The sequence below is a fragment of the Phyllostomus hastatus genome, unplaced genomic scaffold, assembly GCF_019186645.2.
Source record: "Phyllostomus hastatus isolate PE091 unplaced genomic scaffold, TTU_PhHast_1.1 phas_contig_113, whole genome shotgun sequence".
In the NCBI taxonomy this organism is placed as follows: Eukaryota; Metazoa; Chordata; class Mammalia; order Chiroptera; family Phyllostomidae; genus Phyllostomus; species Phyllostomus hastatus.
This window is the reverse complement of record NW_025333530.1, coordinates 14,263,875-14,285,986: the sequence shown is the minus strand read 5'-3', so window position 1 is coordinate 14,285,986 and position 22,112 is coordinate 14,263,875. Positions and strand designations below refer to the sequence as shown.

The window sequence follows — 22,112 nt, the reverse complement described above, 5'->3', positions numbered from 1 at the left end:
CCCCCACTTATCACTGCTAAGAGCTTTCTATGATCCTCACATAATCCTGACCACAACTTTAGAAGGCAGTGCTGTTATTAACCTGCATTAGAAATCAGGAAACTGAGGTTAGAGAGTTAGGGTTTATTTTCTAATGCCACACAGCACTTACATGGTAGAACCAGGATTTCAGTTAGGGTCTGTATAGCTCCAAAGCTCTTTGCTGTCTCTCCACATCTTCCCTGTGAGATCTCAGGATGTTACCTGCTGGCCCTGATTCTACTGGTTTGAGTGAAGCAAGGAAGAAGGAGCAGGTCAAATATTTCCTAGACCTCCAGATTTAAGTTCATGGTCAGGAGCCTGGGTAAAGCAGAATCACTCTAGCCTCCTGGGACAAAGCCAGGACATTGTGCTACCAGTTGAGACCCTAGAAGCCAACAGTTGAGGGAGCCTTGCCCAGGCTGGGAGATCAGGCTATCCATTCTGGTTCTCAAATGCAGAGGGGCCCAGGACATGGAAACCATACTGGGAGAGCCCAGTTGGGAGAGTCCAACTCAAAATTATGCACTAGATCTGCCCTGGCTTTCTATGGGTAAACTTGGAACTTCTTTGTTCTCCACTGTGGTGGGGCATACACTCAGAAAGAAAGCTCATTTTAATATTAGCCTGAACAAAAGAGGCTTAGGATGGCAAGTCTGCTACTGCTTCTATAAACACACTACCACTTCGATCAACTGTACCAGCCACGGTCAAGAAGAAATGATTTGGGGTTCTTTGCATCTCATACCCTGTAGGCCCTTCATGGATCAGGTGGTGTTTGTGTTGTGGATCTGCATTTCCACCACCACAGGTGGTGAAAACGGGGCCTGGGGGCCTGTCTCAGCTGTCCCTAGCTGCCGCGCCTGCTTTCTGAGCCTAAGCACTCAAGTGGAGAATGAGGGGTTAGACCAGATGATCTTTGAGTGTCCTCAGTGAGGTGGTGGTTGTGGCTGGTCGAACTACCACCACAGTTACAAGTGCAGGCTCTTGAAAAGCCCATCCTGGCCAGTTAGCAAGTATGTGGCATCGGTTACATCTCTGCACACTTCACAATGGCCTACACTTCTGCATAACCTGGTTTTTATCCAGGTACCTTACACATGTCATCTCATCGATCCTCTGATGTTCCTCTGAAGGAGACAGGACATTTTATAGGTGAGAAGATTGAGGTTAAGAGAGGTTGAGGAACTTACTCAAGGTTAAACAGTAGTCAATGACAGTGCCATGATATCTGTCCCAGGTACTTCCTAGCTTGATCCCTTCTTCCTTACTTCCTGTGTGAAGCTGTGGGCAAAAACCTGCTATGACTATGGGGCAGATAAAGGCAAGGACTTAATCACAGGATGTGGGCACTGAAAGGGAGGGACTGTGGGAATCCCTGCTTATTCACTTTACTTTTTTCTGTCACAGAATGGTGGGCCCAAGATCACACAGGGTCTTAGGCATTGTCCATGATGAAGACAGAGCTAAAGGTGGGAAGGGGTGCTATCTGCCTGGGTGGTCCCTGATGCCTCCTCTCTTTTTTTATTCCCTCTTCAGGCAGAGCAGAAATGCTCCTTGCTCCTCTAGCCAGTATAACTGCTCAGATCCACTCAGCTCTCAATCTGTAGACATGGAACAGGGGAGGCAGGGGGCATGGCTGCCCCCTGCAAATGACCTGTGTGGGTTCATAACATGTACAGCTGTGCTCTCTCTACAGAAGAAATCATTTGGTATAGAAGCCATCTGGGATGGATGAGGGCTGAGTTCATCTTCTCCTTTCTTAGTGGAAGCTCCCTTCAAAGCAGGGGATGCATACATGTGGATACAAAGCACTATGCAGAATACAAGCCTATGACTCTGATGGGGTGGAAGGGTGGAAGATGAGGGCATCACTCTGAATGAGGGGGGGTGAGCGGGAGCTGCCACTTACTGTGGGGTGAAGTTGCAGGTGGGGGCATTAATGAGGGTGTGAAGGCTGCCACTTCCTGAGGACAGCCATGATGACAATGATTGCCAGGCTCAGCAGTGCTGTGATGATGGGAATCCCCACTTTTTTGAAGGTCTTCAGGAAAGTGCAGGGTTTGCGCAGAGGGGTGACACCTGTGAAGTAGAGGGGAAGAGCCTGTGGAGAGCACTTGGAGACCTCCCCTGATAAGGCCCATAGTCTTTCTGCCCTCTATCCCCTGATGCTGAGCTGCAAAAATGCTTTGGGGAGAGTTTGGTTAGCGTTGGGGGGTTTACTCCTTCAGCATAGGCTTAGCTTCATCAGCACATGGTCACCAACCTCCTTGTACTACCCAGGCTTTTCTATTTCACAAGGGCCCTTCAGATGAGCCTCCAGCCCATGGCATTGTTTTCCTTGTCTTATCTTACTGTGTTCTAGGATGTTTTACCCTGTCCAATCTGACTTGCTTCTGCCCTGGAGAGGCAGGGCCCATTCATTTTACTATCATATATCCTCCTCCCTTAGTTATCTGTTGATTTAACTATAAGCTTGAGGAGGGCAGAGCCTCTATCGCAGTATGTATTTAGTAGAGACTTAATAAGTACCTGTGAATGAATGCATTTATAACTCAATTAAAAACCCAGCAAGTCTCTAGAATGGTCCCTGTCTTTAAGGAGATTATAATTTTGGGGGAGAAGCAAACAGAGACACAGCTGACAGTATCACTCTGGACACATCAAAGCACTTAAATGGGCCTCTGTAGGTGAAGATGGGAGAGGGAGGAGCTGGAGCAACTGACAAAGACCTGGGGTTAGGGACTGTGAGCTCCTGGTGGGCCTGGGATATGAGGTGGGTGGCAGCATGTTATGAAGGCAGGACTGGCAAAGTCAGTTGTTAGAGAGTTTTGAATACAATTCTAGTGGTTTGGATTTTATTCTGAAGGTAGTGAGGAGACCTGGGAAGCTATGAGCAGCAGAACACATGATCATGTTAACATTTAGCAAGATGTATCTTTTATCAGTGAAGAGATGGATTGAAACAAGAGTCTGGAACTCGGGAGACCAGACAGGAGCCTACTGATACTTAAAGCAGAGGTCATACTAACTGTATTGTTCTTTTCACATTGTTATTCACAGAGGTGGTAAAAAGCTCAGGAAGTATCAGAAAAAGATAGGTTCTCCTGTGTCCACTCTTCTTGCAGGTAATAAGCTGGGGAGGTTCCATGGGGACTTTTCCAGGGAGAACTAAGACAGTTGTCACAGGAAGACTGAGAATCCCTAGAAAGCAGTAGATAGGCTTTCTTCCTGGTCACTTCCACATGGCTTGCTCCCTCACTTTTCAAATTATTCTTCAAAAGTCACTTCTCTATTAGGTCTTCCTTGACTTCCCTATTTAAAAGACAATCTTCTAAAATTTCCTATCTTCCTTTCTTGCTTTTTTTCTTTCCCAAAAAACACATCTCCTCTAATGTACACTATATTTTACCCATTTTGTGTCTTTTCTGTATCCTTCCATCCCTGCCTGACATGAAGACTCCATGAAGATAGGGATTGTTGTCTGTTCTGTTTACTGCCAAATCCCTGGTGTCCAGAACAGTGCCTGGTTTGCCGTAGGCACTCAGCAAATATTTGTTGAATGGATAAAGGAATTGCTCTTTGCCCATTCTCTTAAGCACATCCCTCCATCTTTGTTACAGGTCAGATTTTATTCTGCCTTTAATTATTATGGCTAGTTATGTCTGCCTCTATCACTTTCCTCAGCTCTTCAAAATCAGGGAATGGAAACTTTCCAGAGCCTGATGCACAGTAAGTACTGATATTATTGAACTTGTTAATAGGGAAAGCACAGGAAATTTTGTGTTTCCTCCAAAGGGAGAATTTAAGCCACAGACACAGAGCGCAGGTCCTGAGGATGTGGGCTGGCATTACCTGTTCTTATCAGAACCTGGCATATAGTAGGTTATCGATAATGTTAGCAGATGTTGCTTTTAAAATTCCAGCAGTCAGTGTTCAAAACTGTCCTCTTTCCTGTGGCCATGGACAGGTGACATTTTATTCATTCATTCATGCATGATTTATTTATTGAGCACCTGCCTCTGGGGACATAAGGTTGTCTCATTTTCTCAAAGATGAATGATCTTTTGGGAGCCCCTTGACAAGTTCCCGTGTCCAGAGCCTAATGTCTTTGACTCTCTGAGGTTCTCAGGGAGAACATCATGAAGGGAAGGGATTTCTTGGTATATTGTCTCATACTTGGTTTAAGTTAATGAACCCTCTGTACTATGAATAGCCTTCCTGCCTGCCACTGTTCCTTCCTGTAGCCAGTCCTGCCCAGTGCTGCCAGACTTTTATCCTGTAACTTCCCTGCTCAAGAAACTTCAAGGGGTCCCCATGACCTCTATATCTGGACCAGCTCTATTCAGGACTTTCAAAGTCAGTGGAATTTAGCCTGACTCTCCTAGCTAAGGGGTCCTCCCGCTGCTAGTCCTTGCCAACCACCAGTTCTATGTAAACAGGTTCACTTTCTGGTTTTCATGCAGCCTGTATTCATTCTTACCTTTGAGTCTTTGCTCCTGCTCTTCCTTCCACCACTGAGATCGTCATCCCTTCCTTCTGTTTTCTGACAGTTTACACCTGTAGGGCTTTTGTCAAAGTCTGTCTGACCCATGACACTATCTCTGATCACTCGGCACTGATCTCCCCCTTCCCAGAACTCTTCACCATGGGCACTGGTAGCAAATTTAACTTGTTTTCTGGGTTGGCAGTTCTCAGGCTCACTCAGGTCGGGGAGCACTAGGACATCTGGTGTGCTTTAGGGAAACTTTGGCCTATTGATATCTGAAATTCCAAAGTATAAAACTTGCTGAAGATTATATCATTTGTGATAATTATTAACTTGCAGCCCTGAAATAAATAAGCTGTCAAAGTAAGCGAGATTGGTCATTTCCTAATTGATCATACTAGTTTCTTCTGCTCAATCATTTTACTGATGCAGGAGGCTATCAGGAGTAGGTATCAGTGGAAATTTAATATTTCCTCCCATATTAAAACAAAATGGGAGGAAAAAAATTCTTAAATTTGGGAATACTTTTACTATTTACTTACTTTTTTTCCTGTAAGTCAGGGAAATCCTGCTATTTTCTATCTACCAGTGAAAACACTTTTGTCCAGTTTTTTCTTGGTAGCATGGTCAGATGTAAACTCCCCAGGGACAAGGACTTTGGCTGTCTTATTTACAATTGTGTCCCTGGGCTCAGCCCAGGGCCTGGCACATGGCAGGCTCTCACAGTGTTGTTGAATGGATGTGAGAATGAGTACTTGAATGAGTGAATTAAAGAATCAGTGCTCTTGGGGTTTTAGGTTTGTTGGTCCTTTCTCCCCAGAGACCATGTCTCCTAGTTCTAGAATAAATCCTGGGTCTTATAGTTGTTTAATAGTGTTGTTGTATGATGAGTGGATGGGTAGATGGATGTCTCCCATAGCATTTAACACTTGGAGGTAGTAGTGAGGGCCATGCAAGAGGGGTTAGTGTCTATGTGATAACTGAGCTTACCAAGGTTCAGGGGTTGATCACTGTCAGGATCCTGTAAATGAATGAAAAATAGTCAGTGAATTGAAGGAGAAACCTCTCAGTTTGGGGCTAACAGCCCAGGGGAGGTTCTTGTTTCTTTGTCTGCATTTCCTTCTCCCTGCTGAATCTAAGTTGAAGGATCTCTGTGGTATCCAAATAATTGGTTCAAAATATAAGATTCAGTTATATGTCTATATGTCTTGGTACAACCAGTTTACTAATTGTAGCAAATAGTTAGCAGTTGGTGAAATGACCAGTTACTGCCTTGTTGTGTGTATTGCTGAATTTCTTAAGATGATTCTGCTTTACTGCCTGTTTTGTCATCATTTGTCCACTTTTTAAAAAATCTTCACTTAAGGATATGTTTTTATTTATTTCACAAAGAGAAGAATGGAGAGAGGGAGAGAAAGAGAGAGGGAGAGAGAGAGATGGAGGGAGGGAGGGAGGGAGGGAGAGAAAGATAGACATTGATTGGTTGCCTCCTATACACGCCCTGACTGGGGACCAAACCTACAACCTTTTGGTGTATGGGACAACACTCCAACCAGTTGAGCCATCTGGCCTGGGCCATTTGTTTTTTTTTATAGATGTAGTTCTGTAAGCACTTGACAGTACTCCACAAAAGGGTTATTCCAGTGGCCAATTAGTGCCAAAAGATGCTCACTGTCATTACTCATTAGGTAAAAGCAAGTTCAAACCACAATGAAATATCTCTATATAGACCAGAATGGCTAAAATTAAAAAGGCTGACAACACTGTTGATGAGGATGTGGAGCAAGTGGAATTCTCATACATTGTTGGTGGGAGTGTAAATTGGTTTGGAAATGCTTTGGAAAATAATTTGTCTGAATCTACTAAAGCTAAACACATGACTATTCTATGATTCCATGACTCAGTAATTATAGCCAAGAAAAACAAGTGCATATATCTAGAAAAAAACCCTGTACATTAGTGCTTATAATAGCTTCATTCATAATAGCTAAAAATTGGAAAACCCCAAGACATCAATCACTGGTATATTCATATAATGGAATATAATTCAGCAATGGACAAGAACTAATGCTAAATGCAATGACAAATGGATGAATCTCAGACATAATAATGAAGGAAAGAGACTAGACACAAAAGAGCATTGTCTGTATGGTTTCATTTATATAAAATGTAAATGCCAAAGTTAATCTATGGTGATAGAATTCAGAATAGTGGTCACCACTGGCAAGGTAAGGAAGATTATTGAAAGGAACATAATGGAGCCTTCTGTACTGTAGTGTTCCATTTTATGATCTAAGGCTTGGCTATGTGGGGTATATATATGTAAAAAATTATTGAGTGGTATACTTTACATCTGAACACTTTACTGAATATATATTACACCTAATAAAACAAACAGGCAGACAAACATACAAAACTACCAGAGCACTAAGGCATTTCTGTGAGTGTAGTTTTAAGTCACCAGTGATACCCATAAACAATAAAATGCAAGGCTTTGTGCTTCCACTTAGTCACACCACTTTCGGTGCAGTCAGGGGCATGCATGGGAAGGGGCCACACACAAAGGCTCATCTACAAGGTACCTGCACACCCTTCTGCAAAGCAAAGGGTACAGGAGAGGGTGCTCCAATATTCATGCTTTCTGATAATACTTCCCTTGCTCCTGTGCCTTCTATAAACCTCTCTTCTCTTTCTTCCCTTTCCAAATCTGGCACAGGACATGGAATCCCCAGTCTAGGAACAGCAGATCTGCCAAGCTCTAGGTCTCCACCCAGGGACTCGACTGCTGTTGTGTTGAAGATCTGAAGATCTGACTGTGTTCACTCATGGTGGGTGGAGAAACCACAGGACCCTGGACATTTCTGGCTGGGGATTTTTCCAATCTCATTTGAGAGGGAGTGAGTGTCTACAGATATGGGGGCGAGGTCCCCAGGTGGCACCTGCTCCCATGGCTGAGCACGGCAGACACAGTCATTGGGAGAAGGAGGTCTTTCTTCCAAAACTCTGTAGTCTGCTGGAGGGATATGCCTGGCTTTGTCCTTTGGTGACACTAGGACATGGGCAGCTGGGAGATGTAGCAGACACAGCCAGGCTCCCAAGTCTGCAGGGGCTGAGTTGTAATACAGGCTCTGCTTCTTATTAACTGTGAGCCTTTGGGTAAGATAATTAACCTCTCTGAGCTTTAGGTTTACCCTCCGTAAAGTGTGGAAAATATACCTACTTCTGAGTGCTACTGTGTGGATGGACAGTGCCTGGCTCACACACTGAGTCCCCACTCTGTGCCCTTCCTTCCTTCCAGGATTTGGTATGGACTTTATTACATCACTTTGCCATTTGTTAGTGCCATTGTGCCCTCAGTGTTTTGCATTGGGCTTTTACCTGGCAAAGACTGGATAAATGACTGCTACATGGAACTAAACTCTGGCCTCTGCACTATAGTTCATTTCCAGCCAATTTCCTCCACCATCACCAGGGCCTGGATGGGGGTCAATTTCCAGAATAGTGACGAGAATGAATTGGGCCACTCTGCCTTGCTATGGCCACTGAGTCAGGTGATAATAATACCAGCAGTAATCTATATACAACTGGCACATAACAGCTTACGAAGTCCTTTGTCTAAGTCAAATTTAAGGGTTAATAGGATTGATACCAATTGTCTGATAACCAGTATGTGTAGCATTAAATAATTAAGTACCCTTTAAAAATCCTCACCTGAGGATATATTTATTGATTTGAGAGAAAGAGAGAGAGAGAGAGAGAGAGAGAGAGAGAGAGAAACATCAATCAATTGCCTCCTGTGAGTGTCCTGACTGGGATCGAACCCACAACCTTAGGTATGTGACCTAACCTGGGATTGAACCTGCATGTTTTGGTGTATGGGACAACACTTCAACTAACTGAGCCACCCAGTCAGGGAAATATTTAAGTGTTAAATTAAACAAATATTTGTTGAGTGTCTGTGTTATATCAGGCATTGCTCTTGAAGTTGTGGATTCAGACAAATGAGAAATGATTGTAGCAGGATGAGAGAAGTGCCCATATTAGACAGGTGAGACACTGTCCTAACTTCAGGTAAGGCAAGGATTGGGGGTGAAGGGGAGTAGTAAGGGGAGGACAAGTCATACACAGATAAACAAGAAAAGATCAGAGAGTGATGGGTGCTATGCTGAGAGGAAAGCAGGTTATAGGAGACAGTGGCTGGATGGATAGTTAACATGGGAGGTATAGGGGAGGGGTTAGGATGGTTAGGGAGTGCCTCTGGGCTGAGGCTTGAATGACTTGAAGTAGCCAGGCAGGCAGGGAGGCAGCAGCAAGCTTGGTGTTGGAGGAACAGAACAGAGATCTATGTGGCTGGATAAAGGGAGGATAAGAGGAGCGGGGAAAGACACTGGTGGTGGAAAGTTTCAGCATGTGGATAGATAAAGGCAATAGTCTTTGCCAGTAGATTGGATGCCCTTGGGTTTTTAGTGAGCAGATTGCTGGGATGTGAAAGGCTACAAGAGGGGCTGGTTGGAGGGGGTATCATGGACATCCATTTAGTGGCCCTTCCTCTGTCAACTCATTCTTTTTCCCTGAGTCTTCCTGCATATACAAGGCCTGCATTAGTTGAAGTAGGTAGGGGAAGTCCCCTTTGTTTACTATTAATTTAGCAAATATTGACTGTATGCCTTTGATGTACCTGGAATATGCTAGAAGCTGAGACACAGAAGGAACAAAGGATGCTTACAATCTGCATTTTCTGGGGCCTTGAATTCCTTATCCTGGAACTGAAGTGAACTCAGTACTTAGTTGATTAACATGTTTTCAACTGCTCTCCGCTGAATAGTGGTTATACAGAAAAATTTCACACCTTTTTGGAAACAAAGGAGAAAGAGAATATAATCAACTGAACCAAAACTGCAGGCTAGAATTAGAGGAACTGTGGCTATCTTGATAATTACTCCATCCCTGGGGTCTCCTACAATGCTTGGCACATAGTGGGTATTTAATAAATATTTGTTGAATGAAAGAATTAAGGAAAATATCTCAGTTTCAAGACTCAGCCCCAGGCCAGCCTGGAAGACACTGACTATGGTATAGCCAACCAGTGGAATATTATGCTGCAGTCAAAACAAATAGAGCATGGTGCCACAAACAATGTAGATGGTGTTAGCAATTCAATCTTGGAGATAAAGTAAGTCCCAGAATACAACATAGAACATAGAATCTTCTCCATAAAAAAGCAAGGAAATGATGAACATGGGGTTCAGGGTGGTGCTGACTTTGTGAGAGCTTTCTACTATACTCTGGCCTACCACAGATGTGCAGTCAAGACTTGTCAAGATGTGAAAACAAAAGAGACTTGCTCACCTACCTCAGCAGAAGGATCTCATGATTAGATGTAGGTTATTGTTGAGTCCTAACTTTTGTTTTGTGTGGTGGATTTATGGAGGTTTATTACATTGTTAAAACCATCTAACTGGCTGATGAGTTACAAGTGGGTCCTGCATGAACCAATAGTGAAAAATCAATGATTATGACCCATTTAGTGCTGTGCACCTGCTGGTCAAAGAGAAGATAAACATGCAGCTGCCTACCTACACTGAGGATTGAAGGAGTCCAACTGCTATTCTGTCTCTGCTCTGCTTCTCCTTCTGCCTGACTTCTTCCATTCAGTGGCCCACTCTGGCTTTTCGTGAAGTCTCTCTAGCAAACATTTCTGACACAGAGATCAGAGATGATGGGTTGCTAAATTTCTGGGAAGGGGAGTTGCTGGAGGTCACAGGTATTGGGGGTGATGGGCAGGGAAGTGTGGGTACATTTATTCCCAGCTTGATTCAGCCCCTGGCCACGGTGGCCAGGCCCAGCACAGACCATGGGAAGGCATCAGCCTTTTCCTTTGTGTTGGGGCTGCTGACTGGGTCAGGTCTGTCTGCTCTATTGAATCAGTCTGTGCAGAGCCCTGACTCATGGGTCCAGCCCAATCAGTGTTTGACTTAGGGCACTTCTGGGAATGAAGTTCCTGCTATCTGGAATACTGAGGGGCAGGAATGCCCGGATGCCCAGAGTCCAGGAAGGCTCAAGTTGGAGGAGGTAGGCAGTAGGGCAGGGAGGTAGAAGTGGGCATGTGGAAGGATGCCTGGGAAACACCTCCCAATTGCCTGATTAGCTCAGAGTCATCTTTCCCTGCCTCTCAGTATTTTTCTGGTGGCTGAACATTAATCCAAGACTCAAATGTGGAGGCGGAACAATTAATTACTGCAGCTGGGTATTGTTATATAGTTTACAGTATATGTCATAAATGCTATTACAGTTAATTCTCAGAACAACCCTGAGAAATTATCCCCAATTTACAGGACAGAAAACCACTATGGCCTCAGAGCAAGTAAGTATTGAACGCAGCTCCTAGGGCCAGACTTTTGGAACCAATGGACAGTTGTTTTCATTTCTCCACAGCTTCAGGACCCTATTTGGATAAGTGTCACTAGCTGGTGCTGCGGTCTTTTGATTCTTTACTCTCCTGCAAAGAAGACTAGTTGCATATAAATAGTATCCATCAGCATGCAGAGATTACACCAGTGTCTTCCCAGCCCTCCCTCAGTCTGAAGGCAAACCCACCTCTGCTTGGTTTCTGGCTCTGCCGAGTCATTCCCGAACAGGGGTAAGAAGACCATTCTCTCAGAGTGTATTGGGAAAGGGCCTACTGTAGTGCTTGGTACCAATGAGGGTCTTTATTGATACCAGCACCCCTTCTTTTTCCTCTTCCATTAGGATTGCACCTTTCTCACCTGCTTCTCTTTCCCTTTGTTACCCATTACCCAGAGGCTCTAATGTTTTAGATCCCAGAGAAACTCCTGGTTGGGCTTAGCTCAGCTGCCACCTTCCAGCTCAGGGATGATGAGTCAAAATACATGGGGTGAGGGAGTGGGGGAAGTTCTTATTTTTAAATGGAGGTGAGGATTAAGTGCGCTGTAGACCCATCCTGGGGAGTATGATTTCTCATCTTGTCTTGTCTTCTGACTTGCTGTGTGGCCTTGGCATGCCCTTCAACCTCTCTGAACCTCAAGATCCCCTAGGGTAATGGGGAACTCTCTTTCAGGGTTGGTGAAGCAGATAAAAAGGTTAAAAACCACAAGGTGAAATGGGTGTGCTGTACTGCGGTAATAATGCGACGAAGAAGAGGTGGTAGCTCACAGAGGTGAAGGAACAGAGAGCCTGGCCAGCTGCTCTGTTTGCTGTTCTTGCCAAGCAGCCCAAGCAGCCTGTTTCCAGGGCCTTTTTTCTCTCTTCCTCTCTGCAATGCTTCTACTGTAATTCCTTGTTCTGGAAGGAGCTTGGTAGGGGGTAGAGCTGGGATGGTTGAGGTGTAGGAGAAGGGCAAAAAGCAGGGGCACATAAAAGGGCCTTTCTGAGCCTGGTTCAGTCTGTGGAAAATTCAGGCTCCCGTGAGAGCTAAAGCCCTAGCTTCCCAAGGTCTCCCAGGGAAAACCTAGAGCCAGGGATGCTGTTGTTTCTAGGTGATGAAATAAACAGACCCTTTGTGGCCCTGTCAGGTGGCTGCTAGGTTGCTGAGGCCAGTGACACAACTGGGGGAAAACCCAGGGGAGAGAGGGGGTGGGGAAAGTTCTGGGTAAGGCAGGAGACCAGAGGCTGCTCCTAGTCATCGCGCAGAATAGATGGGCCACTGGTCATCTCTGGCTCAGGTATTCAGGGGGCTGTTCTGAGGGGGCCTCACACTGCTCTCTGGTCTTTGAACCTGCATCCTACCCTCAACCTGACAGTAGGCAGCTGTCTGCTCTCCACCTGTGGCTGGGATAGGGCAGTTTGCTATCTTTGCCAGACTGGAGCAATAACCTCTCTCGGGTGCCTCAGCATGACAGGTAAGGTGAGGAGAGGGGACATGAGGGCTGGGTGATCATTAGTCAGGAGAGGAGGGCATGAGTTTCCTGAGGTGAGACTGGTTGTGATGCATCAGCCTTCATCCTAGATTTCAGGAAGCCTCTGAACTGTTCCCCGTCTCTAGACAGATCCCCCCATCCTGCCTGTGCCATGTGCAGGTATGTATCCAGGTTCTCCCGTGCAGCGCCTCAGGAAATGTCTTACTTCCTCTACCTTATGTTTGGGTGTCCTACAGCAGCACATTTTCCTTAAGGACTAACCTCAGACTCGGCTGCTATGTTAGAAATCATTGTGCCTTGTTCTAAGCCACGTAGGTGCTGACCTGTTGGCAATTTGTGCTGAATACCTTGGCCCCCATCCCAGCACATAATAGCTCAGGGTAGGGCCTTGGGCAGACAGGAGGTGTCAGGTAGCCCACTATTATCCCAATGCCAGCCTGCTGCCCAGCTGCCTTCATTTAAGAAGAATCAGCATTTGTGTTTCAGCATGACTCTTAACTCTAGGTAGGGCCAGGAGAGAGGGAAGAAAATGAAACACAAGCACAGAGCCACTATTCTATCTGTCACCAAGTCACATGTCAAACAGTGAGGTGGGCAGGAGTGAGGTACACGCCTGCTGGGTTGAGTTGAACTGGAAGACCTGGTTCCTCAAAGGAGGGCCCTTGACACCAGGTGGTGCTGCTGTTAGCTGTTGCTCTTATAAATCCTTCCCAGGTCTTTCTCTTGGTCCCAGGGAGGCGGCACATTCTCTTCAGCCAGTCTGAGTTCCCAACAATTTTACTTTGCTCAGGAACTTTCTGTCCCAGGGTAGTAGTTCCATTTACCTTCTCTTCCCAGGAGAGTCAGATGGGAAGGAAGAAGCTCCACCTTTGCACACCTGAGGGCAATGCCTGGGCAGCGGCCGAAGGGAACACTTGAGAGCCATCAGGGGTCAGGACACTGAGACTGACAGGGACTCTCAGAAGTTTGTGTTTAGGAAGGTCTGATAGATCTTAAAGGTTGGAGTATTCTCTAAACATTTCAATTTACCTGAACAAAGAACGTACTATCCATGATGCAGTCTGATATTTATGAAAGAATCCCACACAGTTTATACAGCCTTTGAAAAATCATACTTTTACTTGTTCTGAATTGTCCTTTGAACTGTAAGGAGGAGGGGAGTGGTAGGAGGGCAGAGGGGCTTTGGTTTTACAAAGACTCACTCTACTTTTTACCAGCTGAGCAACCTTGGGCAAGTCACTTACCACTTCCTGGACCCAGTTTGTGCCTTTGGAAGTAGGTATGATAGAACTATGATAACAGTGGAGAGTGGGAAAACTTCCACTGGGTACTGCACCTGCTGGTTACAACGTGCCTTTCAGGCCCACAAGAACCCTATTTAGCCCTCTCATATTTTTACAGGCTTGCTCATGGCCCCCCTTGTTTGGTCTTTGGGGTCAGAGTGGACTCAGCTACTCCTGAGCTCTGAGTCAGAAGTGTAAGGTTTTCTTAGACCCTGCCAAGGAAATAAACAGCCAATTAGCTGAAAACAGGTAGATGAGCTTTATTTTGGAAGTTTGTGCTCCTGGGCCACGTTTTCCCCACCCGGAGAAGGCGCTAAGAAAAGACCTCAAGGGAGAAGGGAAAGGGTGGGAGTTTTATATGGCTGGATTTCTCACGGGAGCCAAGGATTGGTTCTTGGTGAACAAAGAAGCAACTTAGCATTGGTGGTTCCTGGTCTGATGTCAGGCACCTCTTCTGGGTCAGAGTTCACTCACCATATTACTTGTAGTCCAAACAGTGGCCATATTTGTAGTCCAAAATGCTAATTGTAACTAGATTCCCACTTGTCCTACCTCGCCCATCCTGACTAGAAGCATTGACCTCAGTCCTGCTGTGCCCCATACCAGCCATGTGCTCCTGGGCAAGTTACTTTGTTTTTCTGAGTTTCAGTTTCCTCATCTGTAAAATGGGGAAAATACAGTCTGTTTCACAGGTTGTTGGTGAGGATTAGCTGAGATGATGCATGTGGTGCACCTGGCTCAGTGCTCTACACATAGAGGGGTTTAGCATGTGAAAATAGTCCCCTCATGGGCAGTTACCCTGGAGGCCTGGGGAATGAAACTCCACACAGTGTTGGAGGAGGGGGTGCCGGTGTGTCTGTGCAAGGGCAAGACTGAGCATTCTCCCTCATCTGTCCCAGAGCAAACTGTCTCTGGGAAACTGTTTGACAGCTGCAGTAGAGCTACCATCTCCTCATCAAGGTCTGTGGTAACTCCAGGTCACTCCTGTGAACTGAATGTGGATCTTCCAAATAGTGCTTCAGTGGTTTGTCAGTGACTTCCCTGCATCTATCACTTTGCAATTGCATAAGTTCCTCTTAACAAAGGCCTCTTTACCACTTTCTCGACACTAGAATACTCTGTGTGTGCTTCATGAAGGTTTCCTTGCTGGGCTGCTGTCTGCCAGGGGAGGTTATTTTACAGTGGATGGAGCACAGGCCTTAGGCAAATTAACCACTGGGAGCCTCAATTTCATGAGAAAGAAAAAAAAGTCTTTCTCTTAATGAGATCAATGTGCTTATTGAAAGCATATAGCACATTGCCTGGTACATACATAGTAAGAATACAATTAATATTAGTAATAATAATGAAAATTATAAAATAATACTTGATTCATTCAACCAGGCACTGTTTTAGGGGCCTGGTTGAACGAATATACAACAGTGAACAAAAGCAGCAGTCTTTGTGCCCATGGAGTGCCTATTCTATTCTTTTTATTAGTAATTAATAACAATACAGAACCTAGCAAGTGCTAGGCATAGTAGATACTCAAAAAATCATTAATTATTGCCTAATAGAGGGCTGAGCATGTATGTGAAAGGAGCTCAACAAATGGTGCTATTTTTATGGTTTCACTAGGTCACGGGGCCTGATTTCAGGAGGGGAATCGATGGGCTAGAGTACACTGGAGGAGAGTGACCCAGGCAGTTAGGGGACCTGAAGTAATGTCATATGACATTTATTCACCTCTTTATGAACAAAGGGTGGAGGGTGCAGTCCAGAGAAGTGAAGACCTACATTAGCACAACTATAGACCTTTAAAATGAGAAGGGCCACACTGACCAGTGTGGCTCAGTTGGTTGGGCATCATCCCATAAAGTGGAAGATTGCAGGTTCAATTCCTGTTCAGGGCACATGCCTGGGTTACATGTTCAGTCCCTCACTAGGTATGTATGAGAGGCAACTGATTGATGTTTTCTTTCACATCGTTGTTTTTCTTCCTCCCTACCCATCTGTCTAAAAGTAAACAAAACCTTACACAAAAAATGAGAAAGGCCATCTCAAGAAAGAGGCAAAGATGATCCTGGGGATTAATGGGGAAAGTAAGAGGGCCTGCTTTCTCTTGGCACAGGGAAGATTATTTTAAGCAACAGAAGGTGTGTGAGTAGAAGCTAGATGGTGAAGGAGATTTCCACCAACAAAGGCAAGGCCACATAAGGGTTCCACAGCACCCTGGGGTGGGAGGAGGGGCAGAGGTTGTTGCAAAGGGAGGGAAGCGGAGCAGGAGTGGGTGGGCATCACAGTCCTGCATCTCTGGTTTTTTTCTGTTTTCCACATGTTGGTTCTACATTAGACGTCAGTGGGGCAAAGGGCTGTGAGGCTGAAACTAATTTGGGGAAACCTCTTTTCTAGAAGACCTCAGAGGTCCTTTCCTAGGGCTGGTGATTCTGAAGGGCTTGCTTTAGTCTAGAACTTCTTTGGTTGAATCCTCCCACAGATGACTCCTTTTAGGTCTGGTTAACTTAAAATTGTTCTCTCTTTAAATCAGTTTCTATCCTTCATCATCTCATGGTAACTTGGTTTTGTTTTCCTAAGCAGCACTGGGTGTAAAACTAGATCTCTGTCTTCTTAACAGTCTATGTTTTCTTTATCTAAGAGGGTTTTTTTTTTTTTTTAATCTCCTTAGTGACCTTTGGTAGAGTAGTGAGGGATGCAGTGTCTTTACAAAAACAAAACTGTCTTTCCTGTAGTTGGCTGTGCCAGCTGATGCAGTCTTCACTCAATGAACAATTTATTATAAAATCCATCAGCTTCTAGGTAAGGAAGTGAGGACCCCTGGTTCTTCAGTTTCTAGTTCTGTTTCAAATTCAAGTTCTAGCTTCAGTTCAGGTCTTGTAGTTACACATATTAGAGGAGAAGGAGGGCATAATGGAAAAGCAGGGCACTTGATATTGAAGTCCTAGAGCTCAGCCCCAACTCTTCGTGGTGGAGTGACCCTTTTCAAGTCACCTAAGCTCTTTGAGACTCTATTTCCTCATCTGTGGAATGAGGATCATGATGCCTTCCAGAGTTGAGGTGATTCTGGGTGCAAATGTGCTTCCCAAGCCTCAAAATGCTGTACTTGCTACATTGGGGTGGAGATGAGTTGTGGTTGCAGTTGTTATTCTCGTTAAGACCACTAGTGATTTCTACTCATCAAGATAGTTCCTCTAAACAGCCTGGCAGGGACCCTCCTCTCTGAGTTGGGATAGACCAGTGTCAGGGTGGGAATGAGGTAAAGATAAGGCAAGGTGACCTCAGCTACACTTCCCCCTTCTTGCTGACATCTGTGGTTGAACAAATTTCCACTCTACCTGGGGTAGGGGAACAGATACCTCTGTTCCACCTATGGATTATATGGAACTGACAACTTCAATTTTGTATATTCTTCTCTGAATCTCTCACAGGGTCTTGTCAGCATGTAGCACATAGTATATGCTCAGGGAATTCATGCTGAATGCATGAATGCATATTATAAAGGAAGAAATTGAGATTGCAGAAAATGCCTAAAGCATTTGTGGGCTCAGCCACACCAGCAGGCAGAACCCAGGCCTACCTATGTGCAGGGTATTTTGTGATGAAAGACATTGCTGCCACCCCTGGATAGATTCCTATCCAGGACAACTGCTGTCTCTGGCTGCATGTAGATTATTCTAGGAAGCTGGATGCTGCTCTGGGAGGGAAGGGCAGGGGAGAGGCACTGAGGGATTGAGTCTTGTTTACAAGTTTCTCTGCTGCAATCACGATAGAGTCTCAGGGGGGTTGCCACATTGGCTCTGCTCACATACTTTCTCTCTTCTTTACCACTGGGGTTTCTGGGTGGGCTCAGGCCTGTCCCTCCCTCACCCAAGTCCTGTCTGGGTTGAAAACACCTAGGTAACACCTTTGGTAGAATTTGGCATTTTTTTCCAATTGGCTTTGGCTTATCTTGTCTTCAGTGTCAGGTAAATCAGATAGCTGGTTATAGGGGATTCAGTCTTGGTCACTTGTTTGTCATTCATTCACAAACATAACAGTTGCCTATTGTATGCCAGCTCTTGTTAGGTTTGGGGCTAAAAAATGGAAAAGACATAGACTCCAACCTAAAGAAGGTCACAGTCTGGTGGCAGCAAGTTTATAAAAATATGTAGCAGATGAATGTACTTTAGGTTTGAGGGAATTAACTATTTTGGGCAATCATTGCTTGGGAATTTGAGGTGTTTACAGAGGCAGATGCTTTCAGGTGAGCAAGAAGGGAGGCTGAGGGTAAAGAGCTGTCTGGGAAGTCTGAGAGGCCTGCATTCATCTCCTGCTGTTCTGGGTTGTCTCTGGGGCTTCAGAAAGTTTGTCCAGAGTTCCTGAACCCTCGTTTCTTTTCCCTATTACCCCCTCTGCCTTGCAGTCATCTCTCCTCATTTCCTATATTCAGCTCCTCAGATTCCCTTGGGCTTTGTTATAGGGACAAGCTAGGGTCATTTGCTGCAGGTGACTGCTGGCTTTCTCAGCTGTACAGAGGAAGACTGAGGAGGAAAGAGGCCTGAAGCAGGGGGAAGGCCTTACTTCACTTCTCCCTGTCAGTAGCCAGGCACAGAGCTGACCCCTAGGGTAGGAGAGAAGAACCCTCAGACAGGGAAGAGGGCCTGGAGGTGGTGCTTCCACATTTGTATATGCTGTTCCCTCTGCCTGAAATGCCCCATTCTCCCTACCCTCCCAGCTCACATGCAGCCCTCATCCTCCTCTGACCTTCAACAAGGTCACAGGCCTGGTAGAACACTCAGAGTGCCCTGAGTTTCAGTCGTTGCTAGTTAAACATGAGTTTAGATGATTGTTTGATAACCCCCTATCTCTCTCTCCACGCCCACCCTCTCTGGACACTAAGAGCAGGACCCCTGTCTGTTTCCTCCTACCAGCATGGCTGGTGCTGGTACTGAGGAGGCATGCCACCTATTCTGTGGATGAATGAATGGGGCTAGACACCTGCTTCCCTGCCTGGTAGGGGAAGGGTGGTCTGGGCCAAATTCTGGAGGGGGCCCAAACATGAGACCCTGTCAATTGTTGGGGCCTTTCCCTGGCCCAGCCCCACTGGGCTCCAGGGAACCCTGAACCTGAGCTTAATGTAGGGGCCTGCATGACTATGCCATGGGGGCCCCTGACCTTAGCTATGCCCTCCTCCCTGCCCCGCTCCCCAGGCCTGTTGCTCTCTAGCCAAAGCACCATCCTCCTTGTCCCCACTGCTACTCTTTCCTGTTCATATTGCTTGGAGAGAGCCTGCTCACCTTTCAAGGTCCAGAAAAAGTACTTTCTCTTTTTGGACAACTCCCCAACTACCCTAGAGAGAATTTACTCCCTTTTCTGCCCCTGGGGTACTTTGTGTCACCTATTGTATGACCCCTCGTGTCACCTATCCAATACCATAGGTAATACAAGGTCACACTCTCTTAGTACCCTTTTCTTATGGAGTGGTCTACCTCTGCATTCTGAGTACTTCCAGGGAAGAACATATGCATTGCACCCTATTGTCCCCAACCCGCTCCAGCCACCTGGAGGTAGTCAATAGCAAGGACTGATTAAGTGGTGGTTGGAAGGATGAAGTTACTTTGGGGGTCATAGTGGAATCAAGAACCTCTCCCCTCTCACCCCCAGGTAGTGAGGGGTCCTGGAGAACAGGCAGGGCCTAGCCTTCTTTTGCTTATCTTGCCCTCTTGGGTCTTTTACTGTCCACCCATTTTAGGCAGCCCAGAATGACATCCACCAGGCCTGAGTGGGCTCCTGGACTCTGCCTCCATCTGGGGTGGACCCTGCCCATGCTCCCAGATCCCTGCTGCCAGCAGGCTGGCCTGCTGACCTGCCTCATTCCTTAGTCCCAGCCAAGCCCAGTGAACCCCTTGGTCTGTACCAGCTGGCAAGGTGGGAGGAGAGGGTAGGAGAACCTGCTTCCTCCATAGCAGCCAGAGATTGGAATTGACCTCAAGCATTGAACACTCTAGTCTGGTGGCTCCTGGGGTATGGGAGGCCCCTTGGGAAATGCTGATCAAGACCAGGATGGCTGGTCATAAAGCCTGGGCTTCCATTCAGGGCTCAGATGCAGCCTAGGTGTCAAGGGACACATTCACCTCCAGGACAGAGATTGTGTTCAGATCTCCACACATGGCCTTCTCCACCTCCTGCTCTCACTAGGCACACCTCATTGAATAGGCTCAAGTGAGAACCATTGTTAAGAAACAGCAACTCTGTAGAACTCTGACTCTCAGTCCCAGGAAGGACCTGATGGGTGTGGCAGGAGGCAGGGAGGGGAAGGGGAAGAGAAGGGTGGGCCTGGGCAGGAGGTGTCCTATCTTTTCCCAGTGCTGGGAACTATGACTGTCCTGGCCTCACTAGAAGAAGATGACAGGGTAGTTTCATGCCTAGCTCAGGGGCCAGAGGCTTCCTGGTCTTACCATGGATCCTGCCCATGTTGCTGCCTTGCCTTTGGGGCCCCAGGCATGGTCCCTATACCATAGCATGCCTACCTGCCTTCCCTCACTTACATAATGCCTTTCCTGAATGGTGAAGTGTAGGGTTGGCCATGCCACTGACCTGTCATTCATTTCCTGGAGCGAATTCCTCTTCAGTCATAATCCTTACATTTGCACAGGACTTCATGGTTTTTAGCCTATTCACATACATTATTAGTGTATTCAGCTTTTCCATTGATGTTGTGTGTGTGCATGGGGGTGTGTGTGGATAATATTTCTATTTTACAGAGGGAGAACATGAGTCTTAGAAAGACTAAAGTCTCAAGACTAATATGCTTCCAAGGGAGCTGGCTATTTGGCCTTTTGATTCTATAGTTAGTGCTCTAGTTATTTGCCCTAGAAACTACTGTCGTCTGCATTGCTCCCCCAAGAGGAACCCCAGGTTTCCTCAGGGCAACTCACAGCCAGGTGGGTTGGCACTATTTCCTGTTCTCTTCTGAGAGCCCCAGCGGGATGCAGCTTTTCGGCACACAGGCTGGGCTTCTGGGAGCTTCCTTGGATGGGGACCTGGGCATCTTGTGTGACTCAGGCAAGCCCCACCCCTTTCTGACCCTCAGCCACCTAAGCACTAGGGCTAGAACTTTGCCAGGCTTTTCAGAGGAGTCCCATGGAAAGTGCTCAGGCCAGGAGTCATCTGAGGGGCCCCAGTAAGTCACCTCTTTTCCTCTTTGAGGGGATGCTCCCCTTTCCCTTCTGGTCCCTTCCCTCCCCTCTCATTTTCATGTTAATTGTTGGGCAACTGTGCATGTTGGTGAACGATTGGAAAAGGAAGATTCCCTGGGTCCTCTCTCACACTCACCATTTACTTTATCTCTCCCCTTTGTGTACTCAGATGTCTGGGATTTATTCTCTTTGCCTCAAGACAGTGAAGCAGGTCAAGTGTTCAGAGAAGGGGGGAGAGAGGACAGGGCCAAAAAAGAGACTGAAAGGAAGATCCCCACAGGCACTCTAGATTGTTTTGAGGCAGCTGTCCACTGTTTTCTTTAAAAAGAAAATGAGCCAGTTTCTCCAAGGAAGTGGCAAAAGGCCCCTGTGGCATCAAAACAGCCCCCAGCTCTTAGAAAAGTACCAGCCTCTAGCTAACAGACCAGAAGTCAGTGGGCAAAAGAGCAGGTAGGATTCAGGGGGAGAATAGTCAGAAAGGATAGGTCTGGCCTCAGTGTTTCGATTGCCTTGCTGCTGGTGCAAGGGCTATTGGAGGGGAGGAAGAGAGCAGGGCAGGTGGGTACTGAAAGAGGTAAGGGGCTGGAGTGTGGCGTCAATGCAGGTGTGACCTCTTTTTAACCTGGAGGGTGTTATAAAATTCTCAGCTGATGATAACCTCTCAGGCTGCCTTGAAGACTCTTTGTGGGGAGACCATGCACCCTCACCCTCACCCTCATGCAGAGGGCCCCACACTCACCATGCTGGTTTTGAGATCTTGATTTCTTGATGGCTGGGAGCTGAGATCAGCAACTGAAATCAGGAGGAGGTCCTCCCCTGGTGGGCTCCTGGCTGGTCAGCAGGTCAGAGATCCCCAGCAGCACTGGTTGGAAGAAGCCTTAGTGCAGAGCAGGCCTTGGTCCCTTGTGTCCAGCATCTCTTTCCCCTTAATGATCTGTCCAGCTCCCTCTGCAGTATTACAGGAGTGATTTGGGGACTGTGGTGCAGGTTAATTAGAACAACCCTACAGCTGAAGTTGCTAAACTGGAATGATTATGTGTCTTGTAACCTGATATCCATCTTAGGGCTTGGAGCAACACCTGGAGTCATTCATAGGCCCTTTACCTTAGAACAAGTGGCACACCTAGTTGTCACAAAAGCCTTCCTGCCTGAATTACTCCACCCAACCTGATGTTGGCTGACAGTGATGTTAAAAGGCTCTCTTTCTCCTAGTTTCATGATTTCTCACCTGTGTGAATGTTTTTGTTTCGGGTTGTAATAAGTTGGAGGA

General features: G+C 46.4%; 1 protein-coding gene across 4 annotated transcripts in view; it reads right to left on the bottom strand.

The window, feature by feature from the left end:
* Window positions 1–21,808, bottom strand: part of TMPRSS4 (transmembrane serine protease 4) — a 34,613-nt gene extending 12,805 nt beyond the window's left edge. The window contains exons 1-4 of one of the 4 annotated variants that reach the window (XM_045838957.1): window positions 21,582–21,808; window positions 9,234–9,356; window positions 5,498–5,528; window positions 1,931–2,100 (exon numbers count right to left, since the gene is read on the bottom strand). In XM_045838957.1, the coding sequence (XP_045694913.1) occupies window positions 1,931–1,958 (28 nt within the window). In that variant the 5' untranslated portion in view covers window positions 1,959–2,100; window positions 5,498–5,528; window positions 9,234–9,356; window positions 21,582–21,808. The remainder of the gene's footprint in view (window positions 1–1,930; window positions 2,101–5,497; window positions 5,529–9,233; window positions 9,357–21,581) is intronic. The other 3 variants (XM_045838964.1, XM_045838950.1, XM_045838941.1) reach the window with 3 other exon arrangements.
* Window positions 21,809–22,112: the final 304 nt, after the last annotated feature.